Raw genomic sequence first — 18691 nt, 5'->3', positions numbered from 1 at the left:
AAACTGAAATGCCACAAATGGAAAGAAAAGCCCTGCATTCAGCTTTAGCACTGTACTGGGGTCATCTGTGACATGGAATGTGAACGGGCTAACGATGCATTAAGACTTCAGAAGTTTCGGGATGACTGTGCAAACCAAGGAGGCCTAAGATCCCGTGGCCTGTCTGCTTTCACAGCGCATCACTCTGGCATACCAGCGGAATGGCTGCTTGATGTTCTTTTAACTGATTTGTTCTCAGAAGCCTATTTTTATTTTAGGCTGAACTATAAATTTGCCGAAAATGCCAGATGCGAATTAAATATTTTGTCAGGTTTCTAAAAACCAATTAGGTAGACGTTTATGCTCTGAAAAATAGAAATAAAATGGAAAAAAACCCTAACCATTTATAAGTATGACAATGCTTTTATTAGGATTTTCAGCATCTTTGAAACATTACAAGTTACTGATGACTAGTGTCAGTACTATATTTATGTATTTCTAGCCTATGTGAATTTGACTTTTTCAGCTTTTCTCTCGCACTCGACTTGTATCTGTTCTCTGTAAACTATCCAATCTAAACACGGCTCCAAAAGGTCTCGTTGTTTACTTTATACTTCTAACCACACCTCATACAAAGACCTTCCCTCACAGTTTCTTGTGTTGAGATGCACTTAATATGCTGGATGGATTATGCACAAAAGATCCATTTTAATTTCTGACATTTCTGTGAGGCTATTTAAAATGTCATCATAGAAACACTGGCCAACAGCTAAAAAGTGCCTCAAAGTGCCTTTGACATATAGAAGTGCACAATATGCTTCACTATGCTTCACTAGTTTGTGAGATCTAAGCCTCCTAGTCAGGCAGCATTCATAACTAAAAACAAGTTGAAATATGCAGTACTGGGGAAGGGACAAAGTTCTGGGAGCTGCTGCAATCTTCACTCCGCCAGAAAAGCTTTAGCAGTAAAGGGCTGTCTATAGGCTTAGACACAAATAAGTAGGGAAAAAACCACTACCGAGAGGCTTGGTTGTGCACAACCATTTTATCATAGTTTCAAGTCTAAGTGTCTACAAGGACACAGGTGTCAAAAATCCAGTAATTACTGATATGAGGTTGTTGGGAGGCCATCACATAAACATGATGTTTGGGAACACATAATGCAAACAGAAATGCTTCACTGAGAATAATCCTAATCTATCTTAAACAAATATGCAAGAAAAGGAAAAAAGGGGAACTTAACCTGGGGGGATGTGGTAGCAAGGTATTCTTGTGCTGCTCTGCAGGTTTTGATTTCAGCAGCACTCCTGCAAAGAAGTGTCTCTGCATTCTGTGCACACATAACTATCATCCTTCAGCCTGGTAGTTCTTCCAGAATGTATCAATTTTGCTGAACTTTGCTCTTTCCAAGAGAAAGTGTTTTTCACCCTAAAGGTGCAGTTGTCATTCCCTTATGAAATTCAGATACATTCCATGCTCTCTTGATAATTAGATAGAAAGCCAACTCCCATGTTTAAATCCATCAGGTGATTTTTAAATCCACTCACTGTTGCAGCCGCTGCTGCCTCTAGTGCCTGCTCGTTCGGGACTGTGCTGACTTGGGCCTCCACGGGTTGCCCTTCCTGATAGTGAATGGAAGAAAAGAAAGGGAGGAGGAAGAAAACAAAAAGAGAAAGGGAGACGAATGGAGGGGACATGGGAGGATGGAAGATGGTCAGAGAAGGGAGAGGGAGTGTCTTTAACTGAACTGATCTTTGACTCACTGAACATCCTAAAAGCTGTCTGCCATACATGCAAGGAGAATTTTCAAGTCTCCTCAGTGCACGTGTGCCAGGTTCCTGCATTTTATATAAAGATACTTTACAGTACAGTTGGAAACCTAGAGACTACCCCAGAAGACAACCTCTCACAAAATGACTGCGTAAGTCTATTTTTTTTTTCCTTTTAATTATTTTTTACCATCCAAACTGCTTTAACAAAGATAGCTGGTAAGTCTACCAGCCAATTAAACTTACATCTCTCCTTTTTCATTGTCAGCCTAGAGAAGGCACAGAAGCGCATTCAGCAACTAGTAAGACAGTGTTCCTAAACCAGCTGACAAAGCCCAAGCCAGATACATTGTTTTTATCATTACCAATATACAGGGTTTTTAAAAGCAGATTTGATGCTGGATCCAGATCGGAGAAGCAGGCAGGCAATACTCTGTCTCCAGCAAAACCCACCTGCCTTTATGCCTAGGAATATGCAAAAACGTTTTACAGGTCACAATGCAGTGTGAACCTACGTACCCAAGATCAAGACGGAGAACATAGCTTTTCAACTGTAATTAGTTTTCATACTGAAAATATAAGAGGTAGTCACCCACCAAGTGCTTTCTCCTCAAATACTGATGGCGAAGGACCAGGGGTTTAGCTACCAGCATCCATGGCACACACAGCAACGCCACCACCACAAGGAAACACTGGAGCCCTTGCTGTAAAAGAAACAAGTCTCAGATGATTTAGTGGCAGTCCATGCTCCAACACACACAAAACCTAGTAAGACGTCTTATGCAACATTGAACGACTGAATTTCCAGAGTATGTGGACGCTTCGCTATCTCTCTCTCTTCCTGGAACAGCAAGATGTGCTGTACTTAATGCCTGCTTGCAGCTGCCCCATCTGACTGTACACAGCATGTAATGCTGATACTGGTTTAGATTAAGGAAAAAGCCAAAAGATTCTGCAGGGAATGACAGTTTGGCAGGTGTCTGATAGTGCTGGGATGAAATGGCGTTAGTGTCTTAGCTTAGAGGCACCACACTGCAGATGCAGGACAATATGCCTTATCACTTTCCACTATTAGTCTAGATCCAAATGTTCTGGAGCCACAGTTGACTGACTTAAGTTCAGACTGATATAAATTCCCAGTACAGGGATTATTCCTTCTTTCTTCAACATTACATAGTGTCAGGCTTTGGAAATGGTGCCACATTTCCTCTATCACAGACAAAAATAGTTTCACACTCGATTTCAGAATTATTATAAGGTCAATGAAAGACTCTAATATAATGAAACATCTCTGATCCTATTCTAGCAAGAGCACGCACCTGCCCTTTATAAAGCATCTTATTACTGGTATCACTATAGGAGAACAGAAACATGTTGATAAAATGTATTAAAAGGCTTGGTGCATCCTTTGACGTGTAAGCATCGTAGGCTGTCCATTTGTAGAAGATGAGAATAACAAGGTATCCAAACAGTGATGACATGAAAATAATTTCTGGAATAAATCCAAGGTATATGTTCAGTGGCTTCTTAAAATAGCTACAGAAGAAAACGGAGAGTTTAAAATTACATTTGGTTAGCATTAGGCATACATAGGGCAGAAACTTTTAATTGAGAACATGAAGAGCAACTTGGAACAAAACTGCAGGGGCTCAGCATTTCAACAATAGCTGGGACTTAAACACAGTAACTACTCGACATGTATAGTTCTACATACGCAGACAGAAACAACTGTATTGCACACTTCAATCAGAAGTTAAAGTCTTGATAGACTCCTGCATCTTAAACTAATACACACATTACACCCAAAGAAGTTCCCCACCCCCGAGAAAAACAGAGCAAAGCTCTTACATATGGTTGAGAAGACTCAATGTGACACCAAAGAGCATGTGGATAATGCCAAGAATCACAGACATTTTCATCTTAAATGAATTGAGGAAGGCCAGCTTATTGCTGGCAATATTCCAAATCTGTGAAAAACAACACTGAGTCAGCCAAACAGCGAGTAAAAGAAAAACAGAGGAGAATGAAAATGTTCACGTTAAGCTAAACAGTATTAACCATCCAGGAAGTATTAGGCTGTAAGAGTAGTTTTTTTTACAGATGTGTTTGTCACACAGATATCTTCTGGGGAAATGAGCAGACAACCTTTTCTGCTAGGAACAGTCTTACAGCAACTGATCCCACCATCAGGACAGGAATCAAACCTTGCTTGTTTTAATGGTAGGCAAAAGTTGCAGGAAAAAGGGGGCTGTATCCTTGACAGAAAAAAATACAATTATCCATTAAATGAACAATTACACATAGTTCTGATTTTCTGCACTTCCTCTGTGATGTGGAACACACGCAAGTTTTGTAGCAAATACTCTAAGCAGCGTTAGGAGCAGTGTTATTGATGTAGGCAGATACAAAACAACAGGATTTCGTGGAAACTTACATTTCCAAGACTGACTGAAAAAAGAAACAAATAACTTTCCCCAAGGTAAAAAAGTAACTTCATAAAGTGATTTGCAAGTCTAACCAGATTTGATTAAAATGCTCCAGGTTAGAAAGGGTGAGAAAGAAGCCTTTAATGGACCTGAGAACAAGTCTCTCTACCCTGAATCTAGCATCTCAATAGGAACTGAATTAATTTTATCGTTCAGGAATATTTCGAACATTGATAAAGAGTTTGTTAAGGGAATGGCTGGGATGTGGAAATCTTTCACAGTGAACTGGACAGCAGTTTTCTTTCTGTTGACACAGAGGATGTTCTTAAAGGACAGCAAAGGAAGGAAAAGCTCTTACCGGGTCAATGCCAAAGGGATAGGGTCCACCAAACACCCCTGGAATAGCAGGGTTCAGCTGAAGCAGAGGAGTATTCTCAAGCAAGGCATCTCTGTTTGGGTATAAGTAGATTATACAAACATTAACACAAGCAGCACTGTCCTCTTTCTGTAAAAACTAACAACATTCTTCCCTTGTGAGAGCAAGAAATATCTCAAATTGAGAGAACTTTCAGGTTCCTGTGTGGTCCTAGAGATTTTCTGAATGAATAATAAACCTGTCTCTTGACCTGTTACTCAGTGTCACAAGGAAGAAAGATGCATGGGACAGGAATCTTGCTATGTCTATGAGAAGAAAGGTGCTAAACTGCATCGTTACAAGTTTTCTGGGGGAAAAAAAAAAAAGCTGGTTTGAAACTTGATTCACGTTTACATCCCTTTTCCAATTCTACTTGAGCCTGAGTTCAGAAGTTTTTGTTTTCCTGAGTTGGGAAGACAATGGGGAAAGATAAGTCACCTCCTTATCACTGTCACTCTTTATCTAGTTACCAACTATTTACTCACGACCAATTGCCTTTTGAGAACATCGGCCGGACACTCCAAGATGAACCGAACATATTAAGAGACTTGGAGAAGCAGTCATTGTAGATGAGGCCTGTGTAAGTGGAGAACAGTCCCATCAGCAGAATGATGTATCGACCGCTAAAAACCATGTTGAACATCTAGTATAAAAAAAACAAAACAAACCAAACAAAAAGGAACAAATAAAGTCCATGAGAACAAGGAAGGTCTCTCAAAGATAAAACAGTAAAATCAGTCAGTTGCAGGACAAACAATATCAACCATACAGACTAAAAGCCCAAAGTCTCTATTTCCCCATGGCAGGGATTAAGGGTGCAAGAGGTAGCGCTGCAGAACAGAATCTGAATACAGAGGACAAACAGGCAGTGTGACTGTCCACAGAGAATCTGAGATTAGCGGAAGAGGATAAATTGCACTCCACACACTGATGCAAGCCCCCAGCTGGCAGCATTAGTTTGGAACTAGGCAGTGCAGACCCTATTCAGCTTTCTCCATGCTCTGTCAATGTATCTTAACTCTGGTTCACCTCCTGTCAACCTAAGCCCCGAACAAGCAAAACCCATCGAAATCAGCAAATAGGAAGAATCTTGGAGATATGATATACACGTACAGAAATTGGGAGTTTTGCAGTAACTGACACTCTTTATGACCCAACCAGGTTTTGGGTGATGTGTTTACAACAGCTTACCTACTACACTTGATAAACAATTTCCTTCAAACAACTGAAAGGAATAACTTCCTATAAACATCTGAAAGGAAAACCAAAGGAACTCACTACTATTATGAAATCACGCTACTCAGTCTGTGGTCTACAAGCTTCTCACTCTGTCTGTGTACTTCGCAAATTTCAAATGTAAGGAGAAATGGGTATTCTCAACTCAAGGGGGGAAGGAGGTCAGTAAACCAAGCTGCAACTCTTTGTTTTAAATGCAAATCTCAGCATGACCTGTCACTTTACCTCATTGTCACTCTTCTGTGACAGAATACGACTTTCCCTAAGCACCATCCAGACAGCAATCAGAGTCATCAGGATTCCATGGCCAAAATCTCCAAACATCACAGCAAACAGAAACGGGAAGGTAATGATCGTATATGGTGCTGTAAAAGAAAAGATGACACTCCTAGTGCACTGTATTTGAGCAAGCCCAGATTTACCACAGTACAATTTATGCAATTTAGCAGTATAATTCCCAAGCTTGTCCTCTGCTTCTGAAAGGTGTTAAGTACTCTATTAGAAATTTTCATACAGGACAGACAATACAGAGAAACAGCATGACTAAAAAACTTGAGATCAATGTCTTGGACTTTTATAACTATGAATTTACCTGGATTTATTTCCCGATATGTTCCAATGCCATAAGCATCAACAATGTTTTGAAAGCCAGAAGTAAACTTGTTAGTTTTGTTGTATGTTGGTGGGGTCTGATTGGTTTGCATTCTGTTTAAAATAGATGGGACAGTGGATCCGCTGTGCTCCTGTTTTAAAAAAAAAAAAAAAAAAAAGGAAGATTAGAAAACTTACCCTCAGAGCACTGGAGGACAGAGTACAACACTACTTTCTCGTTAGCATTTGGAAAACTACAAGCTTGTATTTTTGTAGTGTGCTTGCATGACGAGAAATATACTTGAGCAGCTGAGGAAGATTGCCAAGTTTCCACTGCTTTCCACTTTGTATAGCAGGAGAAGAAGCACTTGTAGTAAGGATGAACATTGTCTGATTAGGACAGACAAGAAAACTCATGCAAGAGTTTGCTTGTTTTTTTAAAACAGCAAAAGAAAGGACTTCAAGACACCCAACTCATCTGAGCAGAGGGCGACCTTGCTAATGTCCTGGATAACTCCTTTCAGTAAGTTCCACTGTATAACCAAACAGCAAGACTACAAAGCACAGCCAGGTTAACTAAGTGTACCAAACGACTCAAACACAGGAAAATGCCTTACCATTACAGCATTTTCCTGAACTTAAAGCTTTACACAACATATTTGTTACAAAGTTTATCTATAAGCCATGATTCCTGCATGCTAATTAAACTGTCCCCTGTGAGGACTCATTCAAACAGCCCGAAGTGATGGTTTTCAGAGACTCGCAGTTTGGAAAAAGCAATTAATCCATGCTGTGTTTGCTGACAGTTGCTGGTCTGCTTGAACAGCAGCAGATAGGAGCAGTACAGCAGTTACTCACAGTGCCCCTCCTGAGAGCAAACTGGATAGAATCGAGGTCAGCAACAGGACACCAGACTTCAGCAATCAAGCACTTCTGTGTCACATCAATATTGCACAGATTCAGGGTATGGTAGATGGCCTTCATCTTGCGTACTTTGATGAACCAGACACGGATATTTTTAGCAGCTGCCTGCAAAACCCTTTGGCGATGATCCTCTGTTTGGTTCAGCACCTTTCATAGAGAAGTAGGATAAAGATGAGGCAAAATCATTGACCAAAACTCAAAGCATACAAAAGTGCACAGTGAAATCAGTCTGACCAACAAGACAAGCCTTATCCACCAGAGGATGGATGGATGAGCCCTCTCCCCCATCCCATGCACAAGACTGCCACATGCCTGAAATATATGCTTTAGTCTCCATATTAATTAGTTCTGCTAAAAGGTTTTAAGGCTTCTTTCCAGGGATACTTTTTGACTACTTTCCTTCTCCAGCTCCAGGGTCAGTGGATATTTCAAACAATGAACTGTTCTGAGATCACAGAGAACATTTTTTCCTCCACCCAGGTTAAAAGAGCACAGAAGAGGTCTACAAGTGAGGTGTACATTGCCTTAAGAAAACACACAAAGATTACAATGAAAGACTTTTTTACTGAAGGGAAAAGGAGAAAGTGTTTTCTACTAAGGGTGTTTTCCAACTGGAACATATCTAACTCATGCCAAGTCAGATTTCCAGACTGGAAAGTCTTAGACTCAAGGGAAAGCGAGGACACAGGGCACAGGCAGCTTTGAATCCTAATAGTTAAATTGCTTCCGAGTTCTTGTCTACTTTAAAATTGCTAAACAGCTGCACTACACAACTCCCAGCTTGAGACAGTTTCTGTATCAAATAAGCAGTCCAAATTAAACTGTTTTTCCTTTTAGTTTCTGAACCTTTTCTTATTTTTTGTCTCAAATCCCTTAAATTTTTCTGCATAATAACATACTGCCTTTCTTCCTTGAAGCAAGCATCAAATATTTCAGAGCTGGCACCCAGTAGATTTGTGTGCTGATTACTTTTTACCAACACTCAGGCTGCTGCACAAGAGAATAGTTGTAAAACAGAAGCTCTTCAGGACAGCACAACATGAAAATATGAAGATAGGCAGAAAAAAGAATAGCTAAGTTAAAGTTAGCATTGTTATCTCAACTTGGAAATAAGTTCAAATGTTTTCAAACTTCTTGCAGATGAAGCAGGCAATTATACAAGCATGCTTTCAGAGTTGAAAAACATGGTATCTCCTTACCCATGCATATTTGTCTCTGCTCCCTGGCATGCAGTTCTCTATTGATGCTGTACCTACATGTATATAATTAACTGCTTAGCCCTCCAGAAAGATCAAACCACCCCACCATCCTAAACCCTGACAAAGAAAACAACTGAGAAGACAGTCTCCAAACATCTTTCTTGCACTGCTGAACAGCTGGTCTCAGGCTACCTGGAGCTGAAAATATGGCCATCTAATAGGGCCAAAAATTCTCCTGTTTTAATAGGATCCAAAGATGTTTCAACTATATTATTACAGAAAAAAGAAAAAAGGGCATTGACCCCAGTTATTTTACCATCTGAAGATCATCAATTCTGGTATTGACACCAGAAGCCATTTCCTTCCGCTCCTGTGGTGTTTCTGGGCATGGATAGAGGGAGGCACGGAATCTGAAAGACATGCAAGCCACCTTAGTAACAAAGACGGAAAAGATGGCTGAACACAGAAATAATGCAAGAAGTGCCTTAAGAGAAGTTTCTGATCAGCAAAGACTGCCAAGCCATTTCAGTCTTTAAATCAAATGGGTACAGAAGCTTGCTTTTGGCCAAAACAGAAGCTGAATGCTTAACAAAATGGAAGTGGGAGAAAATCCTCTGTTCCCTGTACTGACAGTGTCTCAAAGGCACTGTCACAAAGTTGATTAGCCATCCCAGTTGAGGGTGCTGCTATCATGCCAATGCAGCTGCTGCTAGAAGCAGTCACTGTTGGTCTTCCCTGTGAAAATATTGCCCGCTGACATCCCAGTAGGTCTGTCCGAGAGTTCAACACTTGAACTCCTTTGTTTTTAGGCATTCTCTAGCAAAGTAGTCATCTACTTTGAGCATTACAGGCTTGGGGAGTGGCTAGTTTGACCGTAAAATATGTTACAGCTACTTCTGATACGTTTTATTTGCTGTCAAAATATGTAGTCCTACAGTCATTGTGAAATAAGGAGTTGAAAAATATCGATATTAACTCATGTCAACGTGTTTCACATATTTGAGAGAGCTGCACAGCTGTAAGACTTTCATACCCTTCACATATCTTCTTGACCCTGTTCTTCAGCTGGTCACCTTGGAAAAAGATGATAAACACAGACTTGTGCACATAATCCCCCTAGAATAGAAGAAAGAGTGCACTGTCATAGCTCAGCTATTTACAGAAATTGGCATTATAGCAAATTACAGAGTCCTCCTTTTCCTTCGTCTGAATCTGTACATATAGAGCTCATATCTGCACAGTGAGTCAAGAATGTACGTTAACAACACTGAAACAGTCACAAGGAAAGCAATTTTCTTAGTCCCAGTATAGAATACCTCTACTGTACTTGTATTTACTGAAGCAAAATGTTCTAGATTATCTATTATCTATTCTATGTAATACAATAAACAGGAAAACCTGGGAAGATCTCCAAAAGAACAGAGATGCAATGAAATATTTATCAGCACTTACTGCAGTCAGCTCACCTACAGAATCAAGCAAAAAGCTAAACAGAGAATGAAAATAAGGTTTAACAACTTTGACTCTCCAGGGAGGCCAACGGCACATTCTTTGTACAGATGTTTTCATGTTGGTAGCCAGGTCCCCTTTCCTGCATTTGTTGACACGTTATTGTTCTACCTTACTTAGGAAATTTTAACGTAATGTTTCAAGAATAATTACATTAGGTGTAACCTCAATTTAAGGAAGTGTTGCACAATAAGAACAAAGTCTCTCCTACTAGACAGATAATTCAACAGGTCAACTACCAGCAGTCGGTGAGACAAGAGAAACAAAGAGGCAGTTACTGAATTTCAACTCTTCTGTCTTTGCTCCAGTGCAGCCTACATACAGCCTTTCTTTTCACTGGTTAAGAGCAAGGGTTCCCGAAGTTTGGGCATTGTCCATTGATTTGAGAAAGAGGATGCTGAATGTAAAAACAGGCCCAAACACAACATTTACTATTTATATTTGTAATAAAGCCAACAATTCTCAGGTGGATATTTAAATTACTTGTTAGCAAATTAGGAAAAAAGAAAGGTCCAAGTTCAGAGTGAATGAGCTACAGATGTTACACTGCTAATGTCCAGAAGAGACTCTTTCAAGGAGGATTACTACTTATTCAGAACTGCATACTGGAGTTACACCTGTAGTTTGTGCCAGAGGAGCAACTATACCCTGCTGCAGTCCAAATTTTGAGTTGTTTTTCCCCCTTTTCAACAGCATTCACCATTCATCCTGCTATTTTTATTTTAATAAAATGGGAAAACATTTGTCACTAAAGCCTCAGAGGCTGCAATAGGTACTGTGAAGGGATGCAACAAAAACATTTGACTGCATGGGGCTCATTGAGGGATAAAGGCTCAGATCTGTACGAAAATCCTTTTACACATCTGAGACTTTTGCTGCTGTAAACAATAGTTCCTTTTACCGTTACAGGATCCTCCAGGGGGTTTTCAATTTCTGCTTGACGCAGGAATACGTTCCCTCGGCACACTCGCCACAGCATGCGCTCAAACATGGGGATTCGCTCACGGTTGATCACACCAGCCACAAACCTGTAAAGGGGACAGTATAAATGCAAGTCCTGCACCTAAACGAATACATAGCCTAACACCCAAAACACTGATGGCAACTGGAGTTTAGCATCAGATTGAAAGCTACAAAAGTCTTATTTTGAAATTAGCTCTTTAGGCAAAATGGAAGGTCCTCTAAATACATAGAGATAAAAACATGACAAAACCAACTGCCCTACAGCAAAAGCTATGCCTTTTAACAAAATGAAATCATCTATTAAAAAAAATAAATTAATCACTGGTTAAAGGAGAAACAAATGCATTTAGACATACAGTTTCTATGCCTGCTAGTCTTCATTTCAATAGGCTACTGGTACATTACATGGCAAGGACTATAGCAGTCACGGCTAGCATTGACTATGTTCTAGGCATTTGCTTCAGAAAACCTCACTGGTTCAAACCCCAGATAAAGAATTACACACACACACAGACAGCCCGGAAGCAGCTAATGAAGAAGATATAGAACTATACAGATTTTTCAGAGTATTATGTGCCCATAGTAGTTACTAGTTTCAACAAAGCGTGAAAGCTTAGAATGTCTGAAAAAGCAACCAGAACAGATTTACAAGGAACAAACTAGTAAAATTTTTTTTGAGTAGAGAGAAATGTGTGAAGCACAAATATGAACTGGGAAGTTAATGTACACAGGACAAAACCAGAGACCAACAGCTAGTTCCAGAACAGCCTTCATCTGCTTGATGTGCCAGTCTGGAAAGTTCCACAACTGCGCTCAAATCGTTGCGGATGCCACAGGATGAACGTAAGCCAGCAGCCCTAACACAGGACAGAAGAAAGCACAAACTGCCATTACCCAAGTCGTAGCGGGGCACCTCTTCCCATCTCGCTTGGTTCCAGGAGTGAAGAGGATTCCTCCAACAGGTCTGGATCCGCCATCTGCTGATGATGCAATTCAGCCTGAATTCACAAATCAATTAATATCTAATGAAACTAGTTAGTGGCATGCAGGGAATGAGGAACCAGGAGATAGTTTGGGGAGACAAAAAAAGAGAAAAAAAAAAAAAGAAAAAGAAAGCACAAACATAAGACAGCAGAAAGAGGAACTAGATGATAGAAAAGACAGCAAGAATCACACAAGGAAGGAAAAAAACAAGAGGAAAAGTGGAATGGCTCAGCAAAGCTTCTATACAGGAAAGGTCTGAAGATTGCTGCAACAGAACAAAGGGGCTGTGGGATATATAAGCCTGAAGAAAGGCAGAATTCAAAAAAATTTGTCAATTTTTAAATACAAGTGATGTTCCCAAGAACCATTTTCAATGGCATAAGACAGAGTGACACACCTTACCCTCATCTTTCCCTAGACCTTAAATGGAGAAAAATATGAAGGTAGATACTGATTTCCTCTTGCACTACTTGTGCATTTTCTGCATATTAAAGATGCAAAAGGCATTTCTAAAAGATGCCTGGCAAATTGTACTTGCATGTAAAGTAGCCTGGGAGTCTTGCTCTTCGCAACAGGAAGAACGATGCTCAGGTAAGTCTTCCACAGATGGTTTAACTGACCTTTGGGCAGCTTGCAACTTCACAAGTTGGAACCCTACAACCAGTTATGCAAGACCTGCATATCCTATACGTGTCAGCCTTCTGCCACACTCCAAAGCAACGGCAATTCCTCTCTCATTTTGGAATTACGTGATGATAGTCTGATTGATTCCATGTTACTCGCCACATCACGTAGACAGGGTCAGAATCAGTAACAAAACCTGGAAGTACTGGATGGTCATTTTCTTTACTGGCTTTACAAAGTTCTCCCTCCACACACAATACTTCCAGCTTAAAAACACGCTTACTGATTAAATCTAGTAATTATTCAAGATATTTATCCTTCTTCACTACATTTATTATTGCCAGACACATAAGATGAATTGCTTAGGGCAGTGTGACGATGTTGCTCATTTTTGACTAGCCAGGCATTAAAATAGGATGCAGATTTATACTGTCCTTCATTGCAACTAATTTGCAAGCTAAAATTCTTGGGAATATAGCTTGTAAGTGTCAGCAATTCAAGTCAGGAAGGATGCGCAAATCACATCCTCTTGTGCGCCATCTTCATACTTCGTTCAACACCATGTCACAGTTATTTCTACCTCTGCAGCTTATATAATGAAATGGCAAAAATTACAGTTCCTTAGCACAAACAGAGGGCCAAATTCTACCCTCCGTGGTATACAGGAGGTCTTCCCCACAGAGCTATCAAGGGAACTTGCTAAAGTACACTTGAAGGTAGAGTTTGACCCTAGAACACGTAAAATGCATGCACGCATACAGCGCAGCCTTGCAAAAGTATATAGCAAGTTTAATGACTCAGCCGTAGTTTCTTTATTTGTGCAGTAGTTGCGTCATAATTTTAGTGAAAAACTCTACAGCATTTTACTTGCATGTCAAATAAAACTATTTACCATATACAAGAAAAGTTTTTGCAAGGCTGACATCAAATGCAGCTCAATTGCTTCTAGACACACTTGCTTTAGCTTACAGATGTTACAAAAGTAAGGGAGGCCTTAATTTAGTTTGGAAAGCCAACACGAAGAATTTCTGATTCTTTCAACTTTAATGCAACTTGTTGCGACATCAAAAACTGAACGAAAATTTTGCTTCGTAGAGAACACAACCAAAAAAAGGAAGTTTGGTACTCCAAAACAAAACATACAGACCAAACATACCAGTGATTATTTGATATCTAGATTTCAGGATGTTGAAAAACAATAAGATAAAGTTACAATTTTAAGAGGCTTGTATTGTATTTGTCGGTAATCAAGATAGTCTCTGTGATGATTTTTGTGAGGTGCACCACATTTTAGCATATGAAACATAAAAAAAGACGGATAGCACATGTGAAAACTTTGGATCCGCCTCACTTGAGAGAGTAATTCTTGTAAATGTTTAATATTACCTCTGACCCTTTTGGGCTATGCGTCCTTTATTCAGGACACTGTATAAAACAAAGACAAGTCCTGCTTAGAGGGGTTGAAATTACAAAACAAAGCATCTTAGAATAGATTTGATTGGATTAGACCAGTTTTACTAAACAAGAGCTTTCTTACACAAGTATTATTTGCATAACAAAATCCTACGTTCTTTAAATTCATCTCTCAACTACTTTGACTTGATGATCACACTCTTTCTAGAACGGAAATGGCATAGCAATATCAGCTCTGGAAGGATAACTAAAGCAGTTTTATAAGATCTAACAGAAATAAAAAATTGAGAGACTATGTAGAAATGAAAGAGCTATCCAGCTACAACACAAAAAACCCAAGACTCTAGGAAATTTACTTTGAGTAAGAGTTTTCACCAGCAGCGAGTGAAGTATTATAGTTATTGTGAAGTATTTTTTACTACATCAGATGTTCAGGATTGGAAAAACCCAAGCATTTGCATGTCAGTAATTAGAACGCAGACCTTTCATTATTAAACATTTTTAAATTGCTTATTGTTCACCCAGATCAGCACCTTTAATCTCAAGGCCTGAAAAAACGGTTCATTTTCCCTACTCTTGATTACAGTTCTGCTCTGTAATGGCTCTGGATCGCTACACCCAATGCCATACAATTCAAGCCTCTTCCAGTTCACGAACAAAACAAAAATCAATTTTCACAAGAACCGAAAAGGATTAATTTCACCATCTAACTTATTAATCCAGAGCCCAGACAGAAATGACAGATGCAAAACAAACAGAAAAAAGCAGATGGCAAGAAGAGTTAGAGGAAAGAGAGACAGGGGACTGCATGCCATTAACCATTACTTTTCCAGTCTTCTTTTACGCTCACACTCTAGGCAAAACTTTGAGAAATCTCTCCAGCTCATACTGTTCTTCATAAGCAAAGACAAGAAGACTGAGAAAAGGAGCATAATCATCAACATGGTATGTTGAAACAAGAAATGGTTACTTTGACTAGAATGGTCATATGAAGAACAAGTGAAAAAATTTTGCCATCCTCCCTCCCCCAGTGCACAAACTCCAGAGAGCAAAGCAAATGCCAAGTATAAAGTACTTTGGACAGTATGCCATTTCTTGTGCAACTTATTACTATGAATAACACAATCTTAATTACAAGTTATTGAAGTCTTCAAGTGTTGAAAGTACTGTGCAAATGACAGCATGAAGAAATGAAGCGTTCACTGCTTCGGGATAATAAGCAGACTGCACAAGGCTCAAAAGTCCTGGACTAGTCAGGATCTCTCAGGCACAGCTGTTTGCTCTTTACAGTGTGAACGGAAACAGTTTCAAATTTTCAACGCTTATTACACATGACCTGTTCAGTTTGCTTTTACATATAGCAGTACATTTTATTTGTTGTATTTTGTTTTATTATTTCAGAAAACAGCTATCAAACAGGAGCAGGAACATATCTAAACTTTCTGTGGCTAGTTCATTTAAGTCTGACATCAGTTTCCTTTTGTGGCTGACCTGACGTAGATTGTTTCAGTAGAAAATTGATTTTGATCTTTAAATTTAGTATGATCACACTGTATATGAAGAAAAGCAAGAGGCAGCTCTCACCAGAGAGGACAGTAATTAACAAAAAAGTGCACAGCACTAGCTGTACTTGGTTTTACTCAATACTCAGTTAGAACAGGCAGGCAATGGCACCTTAATGCAGCTAAGTAATAGATTATCAGGTTAACGCTGTTTGTCCAAGGAGACCTAGCAACTTGTAAGTGAACATCCAACGCTCGAAGACGAGGTTTTTTGTACTGAAACCAACCCCACGATCAATCAACTGATCACACTAGCAGCAGTATCTATGTCAGCAGTGACTGAGACTTGTGTTGGCACGGGAACAACCTTAATGCCTGAACAGGCAGCATCCTGTGCCAAAAAAACCAAAAACCAAACCGTTAGATAAACGGTCTGAAGTTTGCAGAAGCCCAGCTCTACTTAATCACAGTCTTTGTAAAGACCAGAAGCCATATCTGTTAAGAATTCTTTGATCAAATCCTTGGATTAGAGGAAACAGGACACGTACTCAGCAAAAACATGTCCTGACCGTTCTAAAAAACATACAGGAGCTCTTTGAGAAAACTCCCTAGACTTTGAGATATTTAAGCTTTACAATGAAGGATTACATCTTCTCCCATGCAGGCTTTATCTCTGTATCACGAAAGACATCAGAGAAGCTCTTCATAGGTCCAGTGAAAGAGTTGCCAGTTTCTGGCCTAGCTGGTATTGGACAAAATGCTGAAGATTTCAAATGGCAGCTTTGCTCCAGAACTTACCTTTGAAAACTTTAGGGTTTGATCAAAGGCTCAAATAAATAAATAAATAAATAATCTATTACTTCAGTGGACTTTGCATTATGATCTTAATGAGTAATCTCCCTATAACATTTCAAATGCTGAAGAGAAATTAAGCTTGATTGTAATTCCTCTGTGTAAGCAAGGCATGACTGTTTACCTGCATACATACCAAAGAAACTCTTACCCATGAAGAAAGTGCTCACTGTAGCACCAAATTTTTGGTCTGTTGATGTGTTTTAAAAACTACTAGCATCTTAATTATTTTACACAATTTTTTGACAAATCATTGCTTAACTAAAAAAAAAAGGAAACAACATCGTAAGAGGTAAATCACAGGTAGCTATGCATACTGCATGAAAAATGGAAAATAATTTGAGAAGCTTTCTTAAACAAAGCATAAAAATGACCCTGCTGTCCAAAAGAGCAACTAAAAATATATTTGAGAATAAAAATGGTAATTTGTGGGAGAAGAACCAGCTGCCCAAGTGTTAACCCGCCCCCGGTGTTCTGACCTCATCAAAAAATTGCTGAGTTTTACGCAGTATAAATTTTAACTCTGTCAGCTCCAAGAAGTTTCTCTTCAGAGCTTCCTGGTTTGTGTTGATTTCTTTAAGCTCATTTTCAATTTTCTCAAAGTTTGCCTGCAAGACGGGAAAAGAAAAAAGAAAAAGGACTTAAAGCAATTCCATAAATAAGTGCTGTTAAGTCTATTAAAACAAGAAAGTAGGCAAGATGCTTTACATTTCCACACGATTTGCATACAATTACAGATGTGTCTCCAGTCTGCTATGGCACACAGATCCAGATTTGTGACATTCTCTTCAGGCAACTTGAAACATTTCATACTCAGCCAGTCTTTCATCGACTGGATTTATAGAGTGTTCTTCAAATCATTAAAAACCCTTATAAACTTTATGTCTGACCCACTACACAGTTCCAACAGTTTTTGACTCATTTAAATGGGTGAAATTTCTTTTAAGTACTTTGACTTCTAACTGTATTTGGATAAATGCACAAGCAAAGCCTGTGAATCAAAAGCAACCCGATGTGAGCTAGCAGAGCTAGCATTTCAAGTGACAGCTGGGGACTATGGTTAATGCACCTTTGCCACTAAATTCACCGGGTCTCTACCAACAGAGATAATTTCCCCTGTTTCCATCTAGAGTCAAATACCACTTGAGTCTTAACATACATCATTACCTCCAAGTCAATCATGTCACGTGGAAAAGGCACCTCTGGGTTTTCACCAGTGTCCATGATAGGAATATTTGCTTTTTTAATCTCCTTCTCAACAAACCCTGGGGAGACAACACTGTTAATATTAACTAAAAAGATACTTCAATGTCAAACTGTCACCGTAACCTCCACCTAGCCCGATTAGCAGCTGTGAATTCTTTCACCTCCTATTCCGAGATCCTCTGATTTGGTTGAAGTTATCTTTCAAGCAGGAGGTGAACCCCTGGAGGCAGCCTGACTGGCCGATGCACAGAAGAAAGGCAGCCCTCGCTCTTCCCATCAGCGCTTTGTTTTCTAACGCTGCCTTGCAGGTTTAGCCTGCGTTGATTTTTTTTCCGTGAAAGCTACAGCGTTAGAGCCATACCAAAACCCAGAAAGAAACGTACTTAGCTTTCGGTCCATTTCTTCACACCTCCTGACTTCATTAACGAATTTACGCTGGAACACGTTCACGTCCGGGTTCAGCTGCAGAGAGAGACAGGTCTCCTCAGCGACACCCGCCAGCACGACCGCGGCCGAAGGCAACGCCGGCAGCGAGGGGCGGGTGTCGCCGGGCGCCCTTCGCCTTCTCCTGGCGGCACCCGCCGCGGCGGGCACAGACGCGGAGCTCTGCCAGCAGCGGCTGCCCCCGGGGTGTCCCCGGCGAGGGGCGGCGGGGACTCACGTCGCGGAACTGGACCTTCCCCAGCTCGCCCAGCTCGCTGACACAGCAGTACGCGGCCTCGGACTGGAGGAAGAGCTGGGCCAGGGTCATCTCCTCGCTGCGGAACAGCTCCCCCATGGCGGCGCCGTCCCCGCCGCGGTCTCTGAGGAGAAGGGCCGTAAGAACAGAGGCCGGGCGGGCGCGGGACCGGGCCGGAGCAGGGGCCGGCCGGGCCGCCGGGGCCTCCCCGGCGCTCCCGCCCCCTTACGGCCCCGGCCCCGGCTCCAGCTCCAGCTGCCAGGCGGGAGGGCGGCCGGCCCGCTAGGCCCCATCCCCGGCCCCGCCATGTTACCTGCCGCAGCCCCCGCGAAGCCCGGACCCGCAGCGGCCGCCGCCAGCTGATCCGCGACGGCTCCCGTCCCTGACGTCACCGCGCGCGCGGGGCGGTGTCACGCGGGC

At 40.8% G+C, this 18691-nt stretch overlaps 1 protein-coding gene across 9 annotated transcripts in view; it reads right to left on the bottom strand.

Moving 5' to 3' along the window:
• ATP6V0A1 (ATPase H+ transporting V0 subunit a1) overlaps nucleotides 1-18691 on the bottom strand; it is a 30621-nt gene extending 11930 nt beyond the window's left edge. For 3 of the 9 annotated variants that reach the window (XR_012676929.1, XM_075171694.1, XM_075171697.1), the window contains exons 1-17: nucleotides 18585-18691; nucleotides 18254-18395; nucleotides 17976-18054; nucleotides 17554-17651; nucleotides 16866-16994; nucleotides 11906-12009; nucleotides 10950-11076; nucleotides 9573-9655; nucleotides 8856-8949; nucleotides 7275-7487; nucleotides 6418-6568; nucleotides 6051-6190; nucleotides 5075-5232; nucleotides 4533-4623; nucleotides 3597-3715; nucleotides 3068-3284; nucleotides 2345-2452 (exon numbers count right to left, since the gene is read on the bottom strand). Coding sequence is in view for 8 of the 9 variants with exons in the window: in XM_075171694.1 (XP_075027795.1) it covers nucleotides 2345-2452; nucleotides 3068-3284; nucleotides 3597-3715; nucleotides 4533-4623; nucleotides 5075-5232; nucleotides 6051-6190; nucleotides 6418-6568; nucleotides 7275-7487; nucleotides 8856-8949; nucleotides 9573-9655; nucleotides 10950-11076; nucleotides 11906-12009; nucleotides 16866-16994; nucleotides 17554-17651; nucleotides 17976-18054; nucleotides 18254-18370 (2028 nt within the window). In the remaining variant the exon portion in view is untranslated. Of the gene's footprint in view, nucleotides 1-1526; nucleotides 1602-2344; nucleotides 2453-3067; nucleotides 3285-3596; nucleotides 3716-4532; nucleotides 4624-5074; nucleotides 5233-6050; nucleotides 6191-6417; nucleotides 6569-7274; nucleotides 7488-8855; nucleotides 8950-9572; nucleotides 9656-10949; nucleotides 11077-11905; nucleotides 12010-16865; nucleotides 16995-17553; nucleotides 17652-17975; nucleotides 18055-18253; nucleotides 18396-18584 lie in introns of all 9 variants that reach the window. The other 6 variants (XM_075171699.1, XM_075171695.1, XM_075171691.1 and 3 more) reach the window with 6 other exon arrangements.

The sequence above is a fragment of the Calonectris borealis genome, chromosome 22, assembly GCF_964195595.1.
Source record: "Calonectris borealis chromosome 22, bCalBor7.hap1.2, whole genome shotgun sequence".
Taxonomy (NCBI): domain Eukaryota; kingdom Metazoa; phylum Chordata; class Aves; order Procellariiformes; family Procellariidae; genus Calonectris; species Calonectris borealis.
This window is presented reverse-complemented; position numbering and strand designations above follow the sequence as displayed.